This window comes from Ostrea edulis, chromosome 2 (assembly GCF_947568905.1).
Source record: "Ostrea edulis chromosome 2, xbOstEdul1.1, whole genome shotgun sequence".
NCBI lineage: Eukaryota > Metazoa > Mollusca > Bivalvia > Ostreida > Ostreidae > Ostrea > Ostrea edulis.
In genome coordinates this window covers 35,345,407-35,369,951 of record NC_079165.1, presented here as the reverse complement: position 1 = coordinate 35,369,951, position 24,545 = coordinate 35,345,407, and the positions used below count along the sequence as shown (strand labels likewise).

General features: G+C 34.5%; 1 protein-coding gene across 8 annotated transcripts in view; it reads right to left on the bottom strand.

The window, feature by feature from the left end:
* The window catches only part of LOC125682519 (uncharacterized), a 97,269-nt gene that overhangs the window by 14,513 nt on the left and 58,211 nt on the right, over positions 1-24,545 (bottom strand). For 2 of the 8 annotated variants that reach the window (XM_056153878.1, XM_048923155.2), the window contains exon 2: positions 12,732-12,811. The exons of 1 other annotated variant lie outside the window; for it this stretch is intronic. Coding sequence is in view for 4 of the 7 variants with exons in the window: in XM_048923153.2 (XP_048779110.2) it covers positions 833-889 (57 nt within the window). In the remaining 3 variants the exon portion in view is untranslated. Of the gene's footprint in view, positions 1-832; positions 905-1,653; positions 1,900-8,531; positions 8,546-8,930; positions 10,568-12,731; positions 12,812-20,429; positions 20,446-24,545 lie in introns of those variants that run through there. 5 more of the 8 variants (XM_048923156.2, XM_056153877.1, XM_048923149.2 and 2 more) reach the window with 5 other exon arrangements.

The window sequence follows — 24,545 nt, the reverse complement described above, 5'->3', positions numbered from 1 at the left end:
TACCCAACATAAAAATGCTTGTAACAAAACAAATAGGGACTCCTCACTATCCTCCCATGATTCCAGGAAGTTTGGAGTTTCAATATTAAACAATACCCCGACAGTTTCATTTTTAAAGCGCTGAAATCATTGGAAACTCCACCTATTGACTCCAATAAATAAATTTTAAAAAAAACCCCAACTACTGACAATTGATGATTCCTGACCAAACAATAGTACTTGTTAGATTATTGTGGTCACATGCACTGAAAATAACAATTGTAGTTTTTAAGGGAAGCAAAGTCTCTGTTGAGCAATATCATCCTCCCTTTTCTACACAGCTTGTACATCTAGGGATGTCAGAGCTGGTATCAGTTACTCAAATCTATCTTCACCATCGAGTCAAAAATGTATATTACTTTTAATTACTAGGCCTTTAAGTATGTTTTCTTTCCTGAAATTTCACATTTTTTGCTATGAATTGATATGTACATGTTCTATGTAAGTGTTAGCATGAAAATATCCATTAATTGCTACATGAAAAATATTCTTTGAAATTCATAAATCAAATTATGAAGTTTTTGCAAAGAATCTGTTATTATGCAGCATGATCCAATTGAATTGAAATATGAAATTTCAAAAATGTTACTGAAATCATAAGGTATCAATAATTGTTTAAATTGCGATATGCAACCATTTGCTAAGAGTAACAGCATTTTTTTTTTTACTTCCCTAATATTCACTAATTTGTTGCTCTGAAGATGGAAAAGTTAACTTACAAATATTTAGACTGATACAATGATTTATCCCTGTACTATACAATATCTTTATTATGCACTAGAACTAAACTTACCATAGAGGGAGGACAAAAATATTCAGTTCTGAAATATTTAAAGCTCTTTTTTCCCATTTTAACCTTGTTCCTGTATTGCCTCTACTTAATAATAAATAATGGATCATATATATATATATATATATATATATATATATATATATATATACACATTGAAGATCTTCCATTTTGGCATACCCATTTTTTGCATATTTTATACTATCCAATGAAATAGTAATATGATAAATCTAAAAAACTTGGTTTCCATTGAGCACTTCATGGCTATAAAAGTTCACTTCCTTTCTTTATTGCCAATGACTGACATTTTCCCTGGAAATTGACACACTTAAATCAAGTGCCTGTGTTTGGTTCTTTCAGAAAACTGAGTCATTCGATTAATGGACAATATTACACAAATGAAGGCCATGTCATAGATTTGTTTCATATTGAACCGAGCAAGTGCTCCCGAACCCTTAAAACTACAAGACTTTCAGAAAATAAGAGTGCATTTTGCAACTATGGCTAAAACATATTGCAAGTATGCTTACATTGTAATTTCATAGATTAAACACATTTCCCATTTCCTAATGCAAATATTGTAGAGGTTAACATTTTTAGGCTTGATTGTTCAATTTGGTGCACTTTAATGCTGTATGTAAAGTACAAAGGTATGCAATATAAAGAGCTAGATCTACAAATAAATGTGATTGAAGGTTATAGTGTCATTACAGACGGCATCTTCTGATTACACGTTCATGACTACCAACTGTCGCCATGACTACCAACTGTCACCCATATTCACTGTCACGTTTTTTTTAAAAATAAAATGATGCTGAACCTACCTGCATAAAGCAGCCATTAGAGTCACTTTATCAATAACATCCGTGACACAACCAACACAATAAAAAATGTATATAAAAACAAAAATCTTGAGGTAGAAATTGTTTATCTTTCGATCTCTTCCATCTTTCAGACATCTACCAATGCCACAATCTGCAGGAGAAATTAAGCCACTATTCTGATCTGAATGCCTGTCACATGCCACAATAAATAGCTCACAACATGCTCAGCACCAGCCTGCCAGGTCTGCAGTGGCTATGGGGGAAATACTTCTTCTCTTTCTTAGGCTTCTGTCCAAAATCGCCCACTCTATACTACAAAGCTTACAGATTGTACTACAGTGTATATCCCCCTCCCAAGTGAAAGGTTGGTGTCCGTGGAAATGATTGTTTCATCAGCTGTTTTCTTATCTTATAATCAACAATAAATACACATCTAAGTACTCAGTTCTGTCACCCTCCAAAGAAAAGAGTTTGTATGATGTCAGTTACCTGAGTAAATTTATACCCTGTGCAGCTTCCACTTTCTATTTTTACCCATCCACAACAAATTTATACAAAATGTGTATCTTACATGTACCTGGAAATGATTATTTGCTCGGCAATGCGAGAGATTTTAGTAACGCAGTCAAAGCAGCACTATTTGGCATCGCGGTAAAGGTTGTCTGTCCAAGATACAATTTAGTTTCAATTTCTTCTTAGTAACATCAGCATTCATGAGTCAGTATCTCATCATTTTATGATCTAGGAAATTCTTTAAATTTCAAAAAACATACAATGTAAGCTAAATTATTGACAGGTCAATCACCAAATTTTGGTGTAGAAAATTTAGAAAAGCCATGACCTCTACCAGAAGGCACAATCTTTTGTACACTACATATTGGGGTTATAATTTACTAAATAATATTGTTAATTATTTATATGTACATTTACCGTTGTCTTGATCATTTAAAATATGCCCATGCACTTCTCCTTTTCATCAACGCTGAATCAAATCTCGAAAGAATGGCCAAAATTCTTTAACCAACTATTCTATCCTAAATTAAATTTAGACACTGCACCAAACAAAGATATGTTCTATTCTGGTATATATTTATCCTTTATCTTTGCCTTGTAAGGTCCATTCAGAACATGAGAATCATAAATAGGTGAAGATAATGAACAGTGATCAATCTCATAACTCCTGTAAGAAATACAAAATAGAGAGTTGGGCAAACATGGACTCCTGAACATACCAGAGGTGGGAGCAGGTGCCTAGGAGGAGTAAGCATCCCCTGTCGACCGGTCACACCCGCCGTGAGCCCTATATCTCGATCATGTAAACAGAGTTATCCGTAGTCAAAATCAGTGTGTATAAAGAACAGCCTAACAATTGGTATAAAACATGTCAGACAGCATTTGACCCAATGATAGGTTGCATTGGCAAAATAGATCACTATAATGACCATAGAAGTGGTGAAATGTTGACTTTAAATGAGACTGTTGAAACCCCTGTAACATCAACTTGTTTAAACGAGAATCAAAGGAATTTAAGTGCCATATTAAGTTCATCAAAGGAAGTATTATTATATTACAATGCTAATTTAAATGACCTTTGCTTCACTCAAACTTCTTCAATCCCTGCATTTCAATTTAGTTAAATTTCCCTTCAACAATTTTTTTCCTTAACAACTATGTTGAAGAGTGTTTCGAGTTTGTATACTATTGATGCTATAATCAGTTGGTAGTACATGTACTTGGCAAAACTTTGAAAATGAGAAATGTCAATTTTCCTTGATAGAAAAATTCAAGCAAAAATAAAAACTATATCTTTATTAATAATCTAAATATTTTTCAGTGAATTATCACACAAACACAAAAGAAACCAACTTCAAACTTTAAACTAATAAAAAAAAATCATGTGACCACCTGTCTTTGTTGTTGTGTAATGTTACGTAAAGTGGCTTTACGTAACATGGTTGTAAATGTGTATATCATATACCAAAAATGTGTTCTACAATCAGTTCAGTTGGTGTTGATGTAAATATATATAGCAAAGTGTGGTTTTGTTGTGATTGTTGAGGGAGATGACAATTGCCAGCGTTGTAGGAAAATTTGCATGATGCACTGACATCCGTCATACTCCGAATACCACACTTCATCGTTCAAATAGGTCAAGAAAAACTTGCCAATTTCAGTGATGTTTGACTTTTCTAAACGTATTACAATTTATTCTTATATTTGAACATGTGCATCAATTAAAAGGTACCATTCCCAATGATAAAATACAGTATATTTTTCCCAATTTTGTGACTGAAATTTTCAATTTAACTTCTGCTACTGGCAGTCATGTATATTTTCTGCTAAACATTGGAGCAAAAGTAATAAAGTATGATTTAACTAAAAAGTATCACTTCCTGGTAAAACAAAGAAAGTCAAAGTTGCAATAAACAGTTCGAATAAATGTCAATTAGAACTCTTCAAGACAGTTACAATTTTTCCCTTGTCAATGAATTTATCCCAATTCAATGAGTATTGGTGGAGAAAAATGCTGAAATGACTTGGATTGAGGAAAACTCATCAGCTATAAGGAACTCATCAAAGCTTTGAGCTTCTAAAATACTAGCTGTCTTATAAAGTTACGACCCAAGAAGGGATCAAGATGGTGATAAAAATCTTTACAAAGATGGAAAATCTGAACTGATTTGCAAACAGCAGGTGCAAAATTTAATACAATGTCATTTAATACTGTAATACTTTAAAAAACAACAACAAATCATTGAATATACATTTTCTGAAAACTGTACAAGACAATTATAGCATAGAAAGATGGACATGCACAAACAATAAGATTCCAGCTAGTATGACATAGATTTTATCAAACATCAACTGGATCTCTGTGATGACTGTAGACTGACATAGCATTAAATTATCCTGGTATAAATTCTTTCTGTGTTTGAATGTACATTTATTTGTGTACACTTTCCGAGTTAGCGGGGAATTGCATACTTATGAAAAAACAAACAGTGATCAATCTCATAAATCCTACAAAGAATACAAAATTGAGAGTAGGGTAATTTACACAGATCCTTGGAAACACTAAAGGTGTGATCAGGTGCTTAGGAGGAGTAAGCATCCCCTTTTGTCGTTAATTCACACCCATCATGAGCCCTTATCTTGCCCTAAAAAAGACTGAATTGTATCTATATCTTCTAAAAGCATAAAACGGCAAGTTATGACCGACATTTAAAAGCAGGGTACAGATGTTTTACTAGGAAATTTACCCTGGCAATTCATTGACCACATTGCTAAAACAATTCAATATCTCCAACCACTCACTGGGATAAGTGCTAATTAGGTGCTTAAATATGTACATCATTATATCACCGAAATCAGGCCTCTATATCGTGCCCTGGAACAAGGAGCTGTTGTGTTAGTGATATGACACACTAACGACCGCTTTCACACAATAATTGATGGGGGAAAAAATCAATGTATCGGCTACTTCAGAGGATATGTATTATGTATAGTAGATTATGTTACAAAGCTTATGAATAGCTGAAAGTATTGTCATGAATGCATCCATTTTCTGAACATCACTATTACTTCAAATCATTAGCAGTATCATGTGGTCTGCAAAGTTTAACCAAAGTTCACCTTAGCATACAATTCTTCATTATTTAAGTTTTTGGAGTGAAATCTATAAATCACTATAAAAACTCTAAAGCACCAACACAGAAAGTTCTATTAAAGGAAAAAATGCATTGAGAAAGAGAGAACAATTTTAATTTTCTCAAGTTATTATCATAAACCATACAATCATTTCATTTTCAGTGAATTTAAGAGCAAAATATCCTTCCTTGTTTCCAGACCATTGTTTGATGACTAAGGGACCTCTGTCATATCAAAGCAGTTTGAAGGAAATGAAGTGATTAAAATAGATAAAAAACAAGCAATCTAAAAATGAATGAAGGCTTTACAAAAGGAAGTCCTACACGTATGCCTTAAACTTTATCTTAGATATCAAATATAACATGATTGTTTTTCTGAATAAACAAACATCTTATGCACCATTTTTTACTTGTAGATCGTTTCAGTGTAGAATCATTTATTTTTGTGTGGTCTTTGAATTTTCATGGTTTGTAAAAATAAGCAATGTGGGTGGAAATTAGATTTGTGGGTATGAAGACAATGAAAATTACCTGCCCTATGTATTAATTGTTACATAAAACTTAGATCACCTATATTGAGGCCCCATCTGACCCCTCCCCTCCATGGGTCATAATTTGAGGGGACTTGACTCTGCAGTATCTGAGGATTGATTGAATATTGTTTAACGTCCCTCTCAAGAATTTTTCATTCATATGGAGACATCACCATTGCCGGTGAAGGGCTGCAAAATTTAGGCCTATGCTTGTTGCTTACTGCTTTTAAGCAGGGAGGGATCTCTATCATGCCATACTTGCTGTGACACATGGGCCTCAGTTTTTGCGGTCTCATCCAAAGGACCGCCCCATGAATGTGGGAAATGCCCAACATTTGAATCGAGATTATGGAAATTGAAAGGATATTGTACCGATCCGGATCACTTTTTAAAATATATCACATCTATGTTGACATTATCAAGCCCAAAATGCAAATGATTTGAGTGCATCTTTCACCTGTGTTGAGGAGATAAACAACTGAAAGCCTATCAGATAAAAATGGCTCTACGTCACTTGTATGATGATGTAATAGTTAAGCAAGGAATTTCCCCACTTGGTACGATATTTATGTATCGACAAACAATTTTTAGTCAAATATGTGACGCTTGGAAAATTTTTACTTAAATTTGAATATGCTGTTATTACATGTTATTTTACTCGGGACACCTTAACTCCACTGTGTATATTTTTATCCCCTACCCAGGAGCAATGATTTGAACTGGAATCTGCACTGTGCCAGGAAGCTGCCATGTAAATTTGAACTTTCCTTGCCCAGTGATTCTTGAGAAGATTTTAAAAGATTTTTGCCATATACTCACATGTAAAATTTTGAACCCCTATTGTGGCCCTACCTTACCCCCCAGGGGCCATGATTATAACAAACTTCAACCTGCACTATGCAAAGAAGCTTTCATGTAAATTTCAACTTTTCTGGCCCAGTGGTTCTTCAGGAGAAAATTTTTTAATGATCCCACCCTAGTTTTGCATTTTCATGATTATTTCCCCTTTGAAAAGGGCATGGCCCTTCATTTGAACAAACTAAAATCCCCTTTACCAAAAGATGCTTTGTACCATGTTTGATTGAAATTGGCCCAGCGGTTATGGAGAGGAAGATGAAAATGTGAAAAGTTTACAGAGGGACAAACGATGGACAAAATGTGATCAGAAAAGCTCACTTTAGCCTTCGGCTCAGATGAGCTAAAAAGTGTGATAAAGCAAGAGGAACAGACAGACCCAGAGACAGATGTAAAAGAAAGCCATAGTCTCATTCAGTTTCATCTCTCAGGAAACTAATAAAAGAGGTCTTTGTATACACATGTTACACAGCATAAGTGGGATATATGAAACAAATTATAGTTTTAGTAAGGATTCATGATTTTACTGTGTACAACATCACAAATACATGCATTCTATTCTGCCAAGCTGTTTGGCTTCAGAAAGTTTCTGTTGTACATTGTTAAAAAACATGCAGTCATCAAAGGTTCCAGTGTAGTCAGTAGGCTTGAGAGTGAGCATCAATTCATTGAAATTTTAAAGCATACTTAATACTTGCTTCCTGGAAAATCAAGGACAGCGTGATTTTGTGTTAATAGACCAATAAAAAAATTATCTGCTTATTTACTCCCTACTAAAATGACAATTCTTGGTACAGTGAAATAAAAAGAAAATGTAAGAATGACCTAAGACATTTAATATTTCAAAAAACACATAGAAAATATGTTGAAGAGTTATGCAGTCAAATGAATGAAACTGCAGATCGAATGTGCCAATACAGGTTTAAGGGCAATAACTCATGTAATTATTTACCTATTGCATGTAAATTACCCACTGTGTAAATTATTAAAAAAACAAACAAACAATTTCTCTCACCGATTAAGGACTGATGGTATCAATTTCATAACCCCTACAAAATTGGATGATCCATAAGTGGCAATACTGTACCGCTACGTATTTTTCACGTATAGAATTTAATCTACTTTGTCACCAAGCTTCTTTATACAAAAAAAAGTGATGCTGGAGAGAGAGCTGGCACATATTTCTACTGTTCTCTCAATCTGCTATCAGCTTCCATCAAAAGCTCCTCATATAGAACTAAATATTGCCTGCTGAGTCCCTGAGGACACATCAACTTCAAACATCTAATAGCTGTGAATTCCTACGAGGATTCGGTATTGTCATTCAGAAACTGTTCGTCCATTCCATTAATGTCAAGAACTCAATAACTCTATTACCAGCTTCCAAATATGCTTACAAAGAATTGATAAAGAATTGGTAATGCTCAAATAATGTTTCCTAATTAAATCTGGGTTTATGATAGTGCTTAAACTTTTTCTGAAAACGTGTAGTTTTTCATCCTCATTGGTCAATAATGATTACGACTGTACAATGAAATGCTTTATCTGTTTGAATTTTAAAATTAAATTCAACCTGCATATACATGTATTTCTATTAATACTGAAGAGTTGACTATAAGATAATAATGATATTGAAACATGCAAATATTTATACAGATCTTAGATTAAGAGAGGAGAAATATAGAAAGTGAAATATGTAAATGTCTGGAAATAGATCTCTGTTTTATACCCAATCATTTCTGTACATATACATAATTCCTATGCTTCTTATGATATTTGAAAAAAAAAAATAAATAAAAATAAAACAGCAATATAGAGGTCTGGGTAACTAATACGTACATACCATCATATCTGATGCTGCGATACAAAACAAAAGAACATGCACACTGTAGTTTTGACAATATCTGTATTAAAAGTGACACTATACACCTCCTATGTACAGGAATAAAGCATACATGTTTTTAAAATGTCATTTCTTTTGCTTTTATACTGTTTCCCCATATATCAATATTGTGCGCTGAGTTTGCACATTGCAATGCATATTATATATACCTAGATAAGATCTTATTTTAATTAATAAATCTAAAAGCATGGGGGTCTTGATCATTCAGCCTTATTTCTTTACTGACTGCATGCTAAAACTCCAATTTAGCATTCATGAAAGACTAAGAATATCTTATTTTTAATTAGCAATAAAAGCATTCAAAATTTAAAACTGCAATTTTTGTCTCTTCTCCCTTACCCTCATTGTTAAGTCAGTTTCATCCACAATGACAGCAGAAAATGTTCCTTTAGCTTCCAAACAATCCGTTATGTTTCTTTTCCACACATGATTTCTGTCTCTCTCTTTCTCTTCATTCACAAAATTTCCATTCCTGGGGCTAATTCCATTCAAATAAAACCTAATGAGGCAGCTCCCGATTGGTCAACCTATATGTTCCCCTCCCATTGATTAGTCCACTTCCAATACTTGCTTAATTATGAGCGTGTAAATGTAACCCCAGTGGTGGCTCTAAGCACTTGACAGAATTAATATTGATGTAGCTCCCAGGGTTTTTATATACTGACTGAACACAGTCTTTCTCTGAGTACAAGCTCAGTTGTTTCCCAGATGACTTAAATTTCAAGGTACACAAAGAAAGGTCTTTGGCACTGCTTGAGAGACTGAGACATACTTAGTCACTGCAAGATTTCTCACTTGTTTCTTGATCTTGAAGCACATTAATTTCCTCCTCGATGTAATGTGATATCTTTGTACTTGTAGGTACTTACAGCATTGAAGTTTTTATACAACACAGCCTTTTTCTCTTTTAATGAAAAAAAATCATATACTAGCTGTTCCAAGGATAAAAATGCAAGTTAATGACTTTAGGGGCATACAGTAGATCCATGTTTTCATTTGCAATGCTAAGCTGGTGAAAGTTTTAGTTTATGCAGAATTTTCTTTTGTTTTCATTTAGTAGTCAGTTATTAATATCAGTAGTTTGTTAAAATTTCTTATCTCCACGCATCTCACAAAAGACTGACTGCAGTAGTCTCACCTCACCAAAGACTGACTGCAGTAGTCTAATCTCACCAAAGACTGACTGCAGTAGTCTCACCTCACCAAAGACTGACTGCAGTAGTCTCACCTCACCAAAGACTGACTGCAGTAGTCTCACCTCACCAAAGACTGACTGCAGTAGTCTGACCTCACCAAAGACTGACTGCAGTAGTCTCACCTCACCAAAGACTGACTGCAGTAGCCTCACCTCACCAAAGACTGACTGCAGTAGTCTCACCTCACCAAAGACTGACTGCAGTAGTCTCACCTCACCAAAGACTGACTGCAGTAGTCTAATCTCACCAAAGACTGACTGCAGTAGTCTCACCTCACCAAAGACTGACTACAGTAGTCTAATCTCACCAAAGACTGACTGCAGTAGTCTCACCTCACCAAAGACTGACTGCAGTAGTCTAATCTCACCAAAGACTGACTGCAAAAGTCTAATCTCACCAAAGACTGACTAACTGTAGTAGTTTAATCTCACCAAAGACTGACTGCAGTAGTCTCATCTCACCAAAGACAGATGGCAGTAGCCTGTTAGTTAAGGCACTCACTTCACAACCATTGAGAGGCCTGATTTCGATTTCTCAATCCCAGAGCCAATTGTCAAACCTAAGACATCACAGACTGTTCGAATATGACTTTAAAATCAGAGGTCTCATGTCATGGTAGGTGTTGCCATGATAAAGAACCCTGCTACTACAGCCCCTGAGTGCCGTGCAGTTTTATATTTGTGGCAACTTACAGCTGGTGACATCTCTACAAGTGTAAAACAATACACAAAAAAAACCCAAATATCTCACTACACAGTATAGTTTTAAAAGGCTTCCCGAGAAAAACCACAATGTTATAAAGACATGTACCTAAGTGGACTACACACTATATGACATTGCAATGAAAAAGTACGTCATATGGCGTACAGGACCGATTGCATTTGTATAGTTGTATCGCAGGAAAAAAATCTTTTAATATTTTGTTGTTATTTACAACCATTATCAAATGTTCGAGCTGTAAATGTGTCAATCTGCTTGTCAAATGATTTTTTCTTTGATATTATACAAGTCTCCTATTTTTATACATAATATGCACTGCGGTAGTTTTGATATTATGTTGTGAACTTGAAATCGCCCCCAATGTGCATAGGCATTTAGAATAAAGAGAGCCAAACGTGTACATAACAACGTGGCGCAGGTGAAAGATGAGAATTGCTGATATTTTGTGTGAAACCAGGGGAGGAAACAAGTAGTGATGTGAATCTTATGGGAAAGGTATGAATTATTCTGGTGCTGTTAAAATCGATCATTGTTTGCAAAAAAATACCCTCAAATTTGATGATGTACGTTTGAGAATTTTGGTCTAACATTAATGAAATAAAGATGTTGACCAAAGACAGAAAGAAGTGGAGAGCTAATAATGCTAAGATGTTTATAAATTTTCCAAGCAAATTTCAAGTAAATCAATTTAATCTTGAATTTCTCCCACCCCATACATCTAACCAAATTTTTTTTCTCTTACTCCTTTTGTGAAGAGGTTGTCTTTGTGATATTAAAGGGACTGATTCACGATTTTCCCCAAAATTTTGTTTTCCACGTTTGATGATCAAAATCTACTGTCTATTGTGTTTGAAATATTTCACATGAAAATTAAGGTTATATATTATCACAGAAGCTCACTTTAGAGAGTTTATTATTTGTTTTGTAAACAAAGATTGTGGTATGCTATTGTTTACAAAATTTTCAAAAGAAATGGATATTATACCTTTCACATTTCAAACATTTTTGGAGTAATTAATGTGTCATCTAAAAGTTAAAATTTGTGACTATGCAAAATTAAGATGCATTATATTACAAAATCAATATTTCACTTGTTTGTTTGTTTACATAAAAAGACTCGAGTCTTTGTTTACAGAACACAGATTTAAGGCTAAAATATTGCTTTTATTCTGGCATTCAGCAGGTCAAAAGTTTGGCTGTCAACATTAAATGAGTTATATTTTTAAAGTTTAACATCAAAAATGAAAAATATTTTTATCAAAAATCGTGAACCAGTCCCTTTAAGGCCAAAACATAATTTGAATTCCAGTATGATTTTGTAAAGATGTGTGTAACTGTAAATTAAAAGACAGAAAAACCATATAATACCAATTTACATCTCTCTACAACCAAACTATAAAAAAGTGTGAAAAATTGAAGATGACAAATAAACCCCAACAACTTATTACAACCAAACTGTAAAAATCTGTATAAAAGTAAAGGTGGAAGACAAACTGTAAAATACCATTTATATCTGCTACTGTAAAACAGACATTGAACATTCAGGTTATACAGTGATCTACACCACTGTGATGTAACACTTCAAAATCCATGTGATCAATGAAGAATGGATTTCCTTTTCTAACCAGTGGGCACAGCACATCTGGCTTTTTTTTTCTCAGGTAAGTATTAGTACAATGTATATATACGCTTTTTTTCTTAACAAGGGCTTATCAACTCTTACTTCTGCGAGATCTGTCAATCATTCAAGGTAAATTGACCTCACACATCTCATCTTTACAAATAAGATATATCTGCAAAGCAATAATTAATTCTCAGAGAGAGAGAGAGGGGGGAGAGAGAGAGAGAGAATTTTCTGACAATGAAGAGTTGGATTTCAGGCACATATTTTTCGTATCATTAATTTATCACTTTGAGATCTCGGAATATTTGAGTGTTATCTGCTTTGAATAGGAAACCAATTCCCCCTTCAATAAGGGGAGACTGATGCAAATCAGTGAATGGCAATCAGTAAATTAGATTCTCTATCAGCCACCAGCCAGCCCAACTACCACAGCCCTGGGTGGCAAATGAATTCCATTGCTAATTCACTCCAGCCATAGATCACTGCAAACTTTTTGTTTGATTTGCCTCCTTCTAAAACAACCAAAATATTTGGATTGAAAACAAACACCTGGATATTTCTCTGAAAGCAACGGGCAATGCGATCTTCTGTGAATACTACCTTTCTACTGCATTGTTACAGTCCCCAGGGATGTTAAAGTGGACATGTGCTGGCTGATAACATCAGTGCTTCAGATGTATCTGAAAATTAAGCATAGAAAACGTGTGAAATCAAAATCCACATCATAGGCCTATAAAATATATCCCTGGGCAGCCTTAATCACTATGACAACCCCAAGCCACAGCACAATGCTGTGGGGCCATGATTCTTCCCTCCATCTATTCAGTATATGTTTATATTGATTTGACATCTAAATTCTTATAACTTTAACTACCCAATGTAATCTTACTCTTCAATATAATCTTACTATCCTGAAGGGCCTTCAATATAACCTTACTATCCTGGAGGGCCTTCAATATAATATTATTCTATCCTGAAGGGCCTTCAATATAATCTTACTCTATCCTGGGGGACCTTTAATATAATCTTACTTTATCCTGAAGGGCCTTCAATATAATCTTACTCTATCCAGAAGGGCCTTCAATATAATCTTACTCTATCCAGAAGGGCCTTCAATATAATCTTACTATCCTGAAGGGCCTTCAATATAATCTTACTCTATCCTGGGGGACCTTTAATATAATCTTACTTTATCCTGAAGGACCTTTAATATAATCTTACTTTATCCTGAAGGGCCTTCAATATAATCTTACTCTATCCAGAAGGGCCTTCAATATAATCTTACTCTATCCAGAAGGGCCTTCAATATAATCTTACTATCCTGAAGGGCCTTCAATATAATCTTACTCTATCCTGGGGGACCTTTAATATAATCTTACTTTATCCTGAAGGACCTTTAATATAATCTTACTTTATCCTGAAGGGCCTTCAATATAATCTTACTCTATCCAGAAGGGCCTTCAATATAATCTTACTATCCTGGGGGACTTCAATATAACCTTACTTTATCCTGAAGGGCCTTCAATATAATCTTACTCTATCCAGAAGGGCCTTGAATATAATCTTACTATCCTGGGGGCCTTCAATATAATCTTACTTTATCCTGGGGGGGGGGCCTTCAATATAATCTTACTCTATCCTGAAGGGCCTTCAATACAATCTTACTTTATCCTGAAGGGCCCTCAATACAATCTTACTCTATCCTGGGGGGGCCTTTAATATAATCTTACTTTATCCTGGGGGGGGGGGGGGGGGGGGGCCTTCAATATAATCTTACTCTATCCTGAAGGGCCTTCAATGTAATCTTACTTTATCCTTAAAGGGCCTTATTATTGGGAGAAAAATAAAATTTCAGTGCATAAATGCTGGCATAATTACTGTATTACAGTAGAGTTGACAATTCATAGTTTTGGTGTTCTTTTAAATTCTCTGAAAACTAGAAGTCATGGGCCTTCCTAAATCTGTTAACCCCCAACCCCAACCCCCACAACCAAAAACTAAAGATAATGACTGAACATCCTCACACATCTCTGCATGTAGTTTATTAGTTTGTGGGCAGGACCAAGTTGCATAAAGGTTAGTTAACTTTGACTGACATTTAATGTCTTGTTAATGCTAGATATAAACGTAGGAGTTAGTCGCAAGTTAATTTAAAAACTGTCTGTTAAAGTTATTCAACCTTTGTGCAACTAGATCCTAATGTTCTTCTCAAGAAAATTCTACACCTACAGACATCATCAGGACTGTGTATTGTGTACATCCCAGCTGAAGATTGTACAACGCATTCATTGGCTCAAAAAATACATAAAACAAGTGGCCCATGAGCCTTGATGCTCACCCGAGCACTACAAGACAATAACTTGTTTACAATGCAACATTTTTCTAGTCAATGTGGGATTTTTAAAGAACACATGGTTGCTTTAAGGGGCGATCTTGCAGCATTCAGGGACAATCTAAGGAAAAATATTTATTTATTTTGTAAATTAGAGAGTTTTAACACTCTGAGGAGGAATGTACAATCGCCATGGTTCCCTAGAATCACACTGAATTCATAACTTCAAAATCCATGAATAGTGGTACATTACTTGACATTCTGTTTCTAAGGTCAGTTTACAGTAAATACTTTGCAGTATGTTGAAGTATCATTTGAATGCACTACATGTACATGCCTTCTTGTGTCATCTGAATGAATTCCATCGTACAATGGAATTTACTAATGAACATTCAACAGAAGAAATATTATTATTCTTGATACTACAGTGTGTATCTCTATACAAAACACACTCCAACTCCGTAAACACTGGAAGCCCTCCATGTTACCAGAACTGACTCAAATCTGTCCATTTAACAAAAATACTAAAAAAAAACATTCTGATTACTTTCACATGGAAGATGTACTGCATGAAACAAAACCTAGAATACAATAGGACCCCCGTAATTTATGCAATTACATGCAATAACTGACTGACACAATACATCCGCCAAACAGGCAACTCCCATGGAGACCTTATAATGGACATTTCGCCAATATCGGAGCTGTCAATCAACACAAGCCTGTGTCCTAGCACTCTACATCACAAATTAACACATCACAATTAAAAAACATCACAATGCTTAGATATCAGAGCTGCCAATCAACACAAGCCTGTGTCCTAGCACTCTACATCACAAATTAACACATCACAATTAAAAAACATCACAATGCTTAGATATCGGAGCTGTCAATCAACACAAGCCTGTGTCCTAGCACTCTACATCACAAAGAAGTAGGTACAGTTTCTACAGTCATCTGGCCCAAAATATTGATGATTTCACTTGGAGCTCAAATCCTGGCATTCAATTAAGGAATAGTTTAGCAAACCCAAAATTCACTCAGTTTGATCAGCAAAATGATTTGTGTCAAATGACGAGAGCTTGAAGTTGGCATAAAATTGCAAAAATGCCATTTTCAATGAAAATATCCACAAATTCAGGTGGTTTTCCTTTTAGAAAACATAGTACAGCGCATGCGTCGAGCAAATTCATATTGAAGCATGTTTTTCATCTCAAAATAATACACAATATATATCATTTTCATTTTGCTCGACAAATGCGCACATCTTTTCCTGAGCAATAATTTGTATGACATTTGACAGTTTTCAGGCTTATTTTGAGAAAAAGGCGGGAAATGTCTTATTCATGATGTCATAATGCTATCCATTTAGGACTATCATTCTGATTTTGTTGACATAGTATACCTGGCATTTATTTTACTTTCTTAAAACACTGATTAAGGTTAATTCCAGACACATTTTATAGAGAGAAATTTTTTGGGCCTTTTTATGTATACAACCGTACCTTGTTCTTAACAAATCACAATTAAAAAACATCACAATGCTTAGATGAATGTCCACTATAATTACAAAGCGAAACAGTAACAATTGATGGAATTTATGGACTATTTCAATTAATCATAAAACTATCTCATTTACATACTGTATTTTATGTCATATAGAACTTCATAGACAATGTAAACTAATTACTTGCATCTTCAATTGTACATAAAATAACGTTGTTTAGAAATTCCTCTATTTGTATCAATCTTCCACATTTTTACAGTATATTGTTTATAGTTACAACAGCCGCATATTTTAATTACTTCAATATATATATTGTATAATTGTTCTGATGATGACTGTGCACCTCATGATCAAAACCAGACAAGCAAATAAATATAATTTTTCTGATGTGTTGGTGATCTGTTTATTTCTTTAAATTTATAACTTTGGATCCAGACCCTATTGAATAACGTGTCCTCTTGTGAGAATCTTCCATTGGTCTCCAGTTTTGACTTTGTAATAGCGAAAACATTAACAGTCTCAAACTAACTGTCATAAAGATTTCTTATGACTAAACAATGTGTTACAGTCCTGAGTCAAAGTTCACTAATAAAAAAAAATAGAAATATTTGTTCAGGCCATAATTTTGTAATGAAGTGACACTAGAAACTTATACCTGGAATAAGGATTATTTATAATCAGGAAATATGTAATACCCCGAGTCAAGGTCATTTGGTCAACTGGTTAGTAAGTGAAAAAAAAATTGAAAATATTTGTCATACTTTGCAATAGAGGCACATTAGATCAATGCTTATGCTTGGCACAAGGATTGCCATGGGTAGGCAGTGTTTCTTGAACCTAAATCACTTTATTAAAGAATTTAAAAACTGTTCTTTGGATGATAAAGTTTGAAATGGAGAGTCTTTAGAATTTCATACTTGACACATACACTATACTGGGTATTTTCTGCTGTTGTCCATTTTTTGTAGAATTTTGTGGATTGGAAAAGTTTGCAAAAATTACAATCGCAAAATATAAATACATGCACATTATACAGTACATTTAGGTATAATGCAACCACAGAAATTGAAAACATGGAATATAATACGCCGGTTTCGAGATACGTCCGAGTTATTTCCCTTTGGAGAACTCTCGTACATAGTAAGGCGCGAAAGAATTTGTTTACACGCGGAGGTGGGACAGATATTCATCACAGCGTAAGTGAATGTACTCAGTAAGTTTCTCATATGCTGTTTGATAACCCGAATTCGACTGATACACAAACAAAGTAAGTGATAAGTATTTAGGGAGTAATTAAATACAGAGAATTCTTATCCTATCACGTTATTTCGCTGGTCATAAGTACAATATCCAAGATATTTCTTGCAAATATGACATTGTTTGTATGTTTCCACTTCGGTAAAACATTTCTTTCGATAGTATTTAGTATTTCCCACATTTACATATTTAAGAGAAGCCGCTTTTAATATATTTCATCGTCTTCCTCGTTGGCTGTATATCCACTCTGTCCCACTTGGGCATTCAAAGTTCCACTAAATGCACCTCCTATACAGAAGAGTTCATATCTCGAAACTGGCGTATTTGCTACCATTTACGGGTGAAATCACAAAAATTTCTAACCTTAGAAAATACCCGTTATACAGTAGTAGGTTTCATATTACTACAGAGCAAGCAAGGTAATTTGCACAAGGTCAAACTCAGAGAAAAAGAAATAATTATTGTCCCAGACTGTAACTTTGTAATAGAGAGAGACATTAATTAGAACTCTATTTGACCATTGCATAATGAGAAACATTGTATAATTAGCTTGAACCAAGGTCATTTGACCAGAATGAAAACAATAATATAAGTAAGAAATGTCCAGTTATATAATAACATTAGAAGTAATGACCAATGAGTTTGGTTACAAAAATCTGATGTCTAGTTCACCGATTATTAACATGCGATGTGTGAAACTCTGATGACCATTTGAGCCCATGGGACCTTTAATTGGTCTTCTCAAAAGAAAAACACATTTGAAATATGAAAGTCCTATCACTGACCATTTAAAAGTTATGGTCAAGGTTAAGTTTTTCAAAAGTAGATCAAACCCAAAGGTCAAGGTTACAAGGTCAAAGATTTTGGTACCAAAACGTCTAGTCACAAGGAATACACATGTGAAATATGAAAGCTAGCTATCACCAGCTATTCAAAAGTTTTAAAGGCCAAAAGTTTTTGTGAAAAGACAGCACAGACAAAAAACTATTATGCTCCCAGACCTTTGATTACAGGGACATAAAGATTTCTTGATGGGACAAAAGATGAATAAAATTCTTCAGACCACACTGATTTTAGAAGGTCAGCTGCCAACACGAAACAAGAGGCCCATGGGCCACATCATTCACCTGAGTCACCTTGGCTCATATTTAAAGATTTTCCTATATATTCGCATGTAAAATTTTGATCCCTATTGTGACCCCAACCTACTCCGGGGGGCCATGATTTTTTCAAAATTGAATCTGGACTTATAATGTCAGGACGCTTTCATGTGAATGTAAACTTATCTGGCCCAGTGATTTTTCGGAAGAAGATTTTTAATGATTTTTCCTTTATATTTGTATGTAAAAATTTATCCCCTATTGTCGCCTCATCTTACCTCCGGGGGCCATGATTTTAAGAAACTTGAATCTGCACTATGTCAGGAAGCTTTTGTGTAAATTTCAACTTTCCTGACCCAGTAGTTTTTGAGAAGATTTTTAAAGATTTTCCCTATATATTTGTATGTAAAACTTTGATCCCCTATTGTGGCCCCATCATATCCTCCGGGGCCATGATTTAAAAAAAAACCTTCAATTTGCACTATTTCAGAAAGCTTTCATGTAAATATCAGCTTTTCTGGCTCAGTGGTTCTTGAGAAGATTTTTAAAGATTTTTCCTATATATTTGTATGTAAAACTTTGATCCACTATTGTGGCCCCATCCTACCCTCAGGGCCATGGTTTTTACAAACTTGAATCTGCACTATGTTAGGAAGTTTTCATGTAAATTTCCACATTCCTGGCCCAGTAGTTTTTGAGAAGATTTTCTCTATATATTTGTATGCAAAACTTTCTGGCTTAGTGGTTCTTGAGAAGAAGATTTTAAAGATTTTCCCTATATATTTGTATGTAAAACTTTGATCCCCTATTGTGGCCCCATCCTATCCTCCACGGCCATGATTTAAAAAAAACTTCAATTTGCACTATGTAAGAAAGTTTTCATGTAAATATCAGCTTTTCTGGCTCAGTGGTTCTTGAGAAGATTTTAAAAGATTTTTCCTATATATTTATATGTAAAACTTTGATACCCTATTGTGGCCCCATCCAACCCCCGGGGGCCATGATTTTAACAAACTTGAATCTGCACTATGTCAGAAAGCTTTCAAGTAAATATCAGCTTTTCTGGTTCAGTGGTTCTTGAGAAGAAGATTTTAAAAGATTTTTCCTATACATTTGTATGTAAAACTTTGATCCCCTATTGTGGCCCCATCCACCCCCCCCCCCCCCCCCCCCCCCCCCCCCCCCGGGGACCATGATTTTGACAAACTTGAATCTGCACTATGTCAGGAAGTTTTCATGTAAATCTCAGCTTTTCTGGCCAAGTGGTTCTTGAGAAGAAGGTTTTTAAATGACCCCACCCTATTTTTGCATTTTTGTGATTATTTCCCCCTTTGAAAGGGACATGGCCCTTCATTTGAACAAACTTGGAAGCCCTTTACCCAAGGATGCTTTTGGCCAAGTTTGGTTGAAATTGGCCCAGTGGTTCTGGAGAAGAAGTCGAAAATGTAAAAAGTTTACAGACGGACGGACAAACTACGGACAACAGGCAATCTCGCTCATGGTGCAAATTAACCTGGCAATGTTATCATTAAGACTTGAGCTGAGATGAGGTAATATTATTATCAAAGCCCGACTCACCCACAGTACAAATATCAAGCAATGATATAATTTAATATTTTTTGGCCACAGACAGACAGACGAAAAACTACATTGGAAACTTTGGGAATAAAAACAATGTTGTTGGTTTTTCTAAATTTAAATTGTCAAATGGTTCAAATAGTTAATTTCAATTCCCAACACAATTCACATTGATTGAATATATATATATATACATGTAATGCTGTGTGGTGCTTGCAGTTTATTCCTCTGATCATTCTGAATTGTTTCCATAGCTACTATTTATCTTACAATTTCCCTAGTGGTGAACAATGCATCATGATTAGACAGCCACAGAAAATAAAAGGTTGATTACTTACTACTTTAAGAAAGTCACCATCAATAATGAACCTGAAGCAGCTTGTCACTGATTCTAAACTCTAATTCTTTTTGGAATATGCAGTACCAGCAGGTTGTTATTGACCTTTATATGTACCTGATGCAGCTTGTCACACAAATAGTGATTCTATGTTCTTATTCTTTGTAAAATTGGAGTTGTTACTGACCTGATCAGTGTGGCAAATGTGACTCTGATGTATTATATTGACCTTTATTTTACTGTCACATAGTGTAAACCTCGACTGTCAAGTTCCCAGGCGTAAAGTCTTCACCCCGATTCATCTGAAGCAGAACATGATGAACTTAAAAGTCATGATGCCAATCCACATGTGTATGGTGGAATCACTACATTTCGTAAGAGTTCAATTTCATGAAATTCATAAAACCAACACACAATCTTAATCTTCTTATCTTTAAATGGCATCCTAATGAAACTGTAAAATCTTGGCATTACTGTCCACAGAAATTAGCTCCCATGAAATTAAACGATTCCACAAAATTGACTGAATTAAGATCCAGATTTTTATGGACTGTGCATGAGATCCGAGATTCAAACCTTGGACAGACATTTCTCAAGCTCCCTACACTCTAATAACCCAGCTTTAGAACACTGTAATTGACACACTCAGTGAATCAAAGAGCACATTCGGAACCTTTGTTCTTGATACAAGTAATGTTTCAATGTCATACAACACATGTACATCAGCTCAGGATTTGAGAATTCAAATCAGCATGAATGAGAACATAGTGGTGACATACCTTTCATGCAGTCACGTTTTATGGAATATCTATAAACTTCCATTTTATCTTTCTATCATAGTATTCATTTGTTACATATTTTAATTAACTAAACTATCATAAACTCATCCATATTTCCTTTTTCATTCTAATTGAGTTCAACATGGAAAAATTTGAAAACATTCTAATTAAACATTCGCAACATAACAATCAATGTTTTGTCTGTCCCCTTTTTCATAATTAGTTTAGTAAACTCTTGCATGTGTCTGGGAATAGATTAATATTAATAATAAAAGCATTTCATGAAATTTTATTCCAAATTGAACCAAGCATGCGTATATAATTTCATCCCACAAGCCATTGGATTTAATTGGCAACTTGGAGCTGAGCTCATTTTCTTTTACATGATACTCCAGAAACGGATTCTCGGTTGGATTCAAATTGGGTGAATACGCAAGTTCCAAGTTACCCAAAAGTTATTTCCCTTTGTCGAACTCTTTCGCATTTAATGACGTATGGTGGGTACACAATGTATACTTTATACCGTAGACTGGCATTGTACATAACGATTACGTACGATTAGTGTAATAAAAGCGTAACTTTTGTTTATATCAATCACTGGTATGCATATTCTGGCCATATCAAGCATAATTTGTTTGAATAAGATCATCAAATTGGCTATTGAATCATTATTCGTTTCCTCTTCTACATGAGTGACGCTTTTATCAAAGAAAAATGGCAATTAACAATATTTGTTTGAGCCATTTTGTTATCCAATACTCATAAACTCACTAAAGTTGCCTTTTCCCCGAGATAGGATGGTCTCAGAAACTCTGGATATCATCTTTTAAGAAATAATTACAACGATAGTAATTAGCAAATGTACCCACTGTCATCATATTTTACGTCATAATTTACGGAAGAGTTCGACAAAGGGAAATAACTCTTGGGGAACTCGGAACTTCCATATTACCTGGCCACAACACAATTAAAATTATTTCAGTTTGTTGCTTATAAAGTATAAGGTTAAAAGTATGAAAAAGGGGAAAGCACTTTGAAAACTTTCAATTATAATAGTATTATTACTTTTGACATTTAGCTGCATCAATCTCGATCCTCTTTACACCACGTAACATATACACACCGGGGTATATATTTTTCATATGTAAATTTATATACATATATATATATTTCATATACATATATATTTTGTGCCAGTGCAAAGAGGCTCAAGGTACATATTATCTGATATACATTCATAAATTAAAGACATTTCTAATATTTACATTTTAATCATTTTATTTGCATTCTAATTATGACTAAAGTGTATATTCATACAGAGCAATGAGCCTAGTACTTAAACATGCCTTCTGAAAGCATTGCATAAGCAATACATCTCCCCTACCAGCATTATTAATTGACAGATGTAATATTCTTGAGAATGTACATTTGATGATGTTTGACCTTGAACTGTGACCTAAAACATTGGTAAATTATAAAGTCACCATGTTTACCAGTATTGAATTAATTTGATGTTTTAATTGTTGTTCATACAGTGGACTCATGTAGTTTTTATCAGGGATGAAACAGTCTTAGTCAGAACTCTATAATTTTTTCAATTCAATTTTATTGTAAATGTCACACATTAAATTTGGGTCTGATAACAATAATTATAAAAACAACCACGAAAATTTGGTACTCCGTCATCGTGTAATTCATCATCGTAAGACATAATATTTGCTTAGTTTCAATGCAGTTCAAAATTGCTAAAAAGCATCAAATCTGGGTCAGTCTTTGAACAAAATACGTGGGGGAAAATTTTAAATAATCATGCAAATAAAACACAAAACGATGGTGTAGAGAAGATTTTTGAAAATTGGTAAATTTATGGCAGTTTTCGCCCCACCCCTAAGGCCAATGAGGGGTGCAGGGGTTCTGAAGTTTATAATTTATGTCCTCCTTAACTGTCCCAAAGATGTTTCATTCCAAATTTGAAAACAATTGGAATGGTAGTTCTCAAGAAGAAGTTAAAAATGTTCAATTGTTAACACAAGACGGATTACGACGGATGCTGACCAATTGCAATAGATCACCTGAGTTTACTCTGGTGAGCTATAATAACTGCCTTTCTGTAGAATATAAAAACTGCAAGTTGTGTACTTTTCAAGATATTGTGTCACAAAGAAAATGTATCACACTTGGATTGAAGATCTGTTGTGACCTTGACCTTAAAACTGAAGGTTATGCATTAAGACAGAGGCTCATTATAAAGTCAGACTTTATCAATTGTTGTGTACACAAAGATTGAGATATTGAAAATGAACCCCCCACCCCCACCCCCCAAAAAACATGAACTAGTCCTTTAGTGATCAACTATCTTTTTGTAAAATATAAAAGCTATACGTTGTAAACTATTCCAAGATATCATGTCACAAGTATATGTTGGTAAACTTTTCTCCAGTACCAAGAGATATGAAGTGACCATATTATTTGTAGACGTCTTTCTCTTATCCTAGGTATCTCTGTAAAAAATTTGTACACATTACACAGAAAACAAGTGATCTTGGCACAATATAGATATAGATAAAGACATATAGACAGGCCAGGCATTACGACCCCAAAATATGTAGGTATAAAGCATTCTCTAATCATAAAGTATTGCTCTATATAATTTGTAGGTGTAAAGCTTTCTCTTCTTGTAAAGTATTCCTTTAAAAAATTTTTTTAGGCGTAAAGCTTTCTCTTCTTGTAAAGTATTGCTGTACAAAATTTGAAAACATTACGATGGAAATAGTTCGAGATATATTGCATCACAATGTGTTCATGAACAGATGGTCAAATTGTGACTCCTATTAGCGCTCTTGCATTTTCAATGTGGGGTCCTGAATCCTGATAATATGAGTTCCTATGCATGATATCTTCATATAATGCTCATAGTTTCAAACATGGGGAAATGGTCTTGCAGAAAATGTACCTATAAATGAGGAATCCGCAGAACTTGACAATCTTGAACAATTTTCGACTGAGGCTGCCATAACTTTCACCTCAAAAACCGTTTCCTGTACTGCATCTTTGCTGAATTCAAATCGACAACACAAGGTTGTTGACACAGTCAGACATATATCTGTTCCTATGTATTTCTAGTGAGAACTGTTAATGTTAGTCATAAATATTTTATACTCTTTGTACAAACGAATTCTTCTCCCACCTCACCATCACAGTTATGTGAGCATTTATCCAGTTACAAAAATTAATGTTCTGTGAAGCACATTACTAAGGAATTCAGCAACAGGTATCATCCTCAGTTACATCAGCCAAGATGTTTACTGCCTCAGAGACTGCTGGGACATCAAAACCACTGCCCAAATAATCAATCCCAGCGTACCACATACTGCTTCCTGTTCAACAAGAATTCCATCCAAACTAGCACCAGTAAATGGCGGCACAAGTATTATAGCAACTTATTATTGTTCTTAAGAAAATACAGAGTTCTTTTTGGGAATCCTTAAAAAAACTGGAGATTATCAAGTCATGAATACATGAAA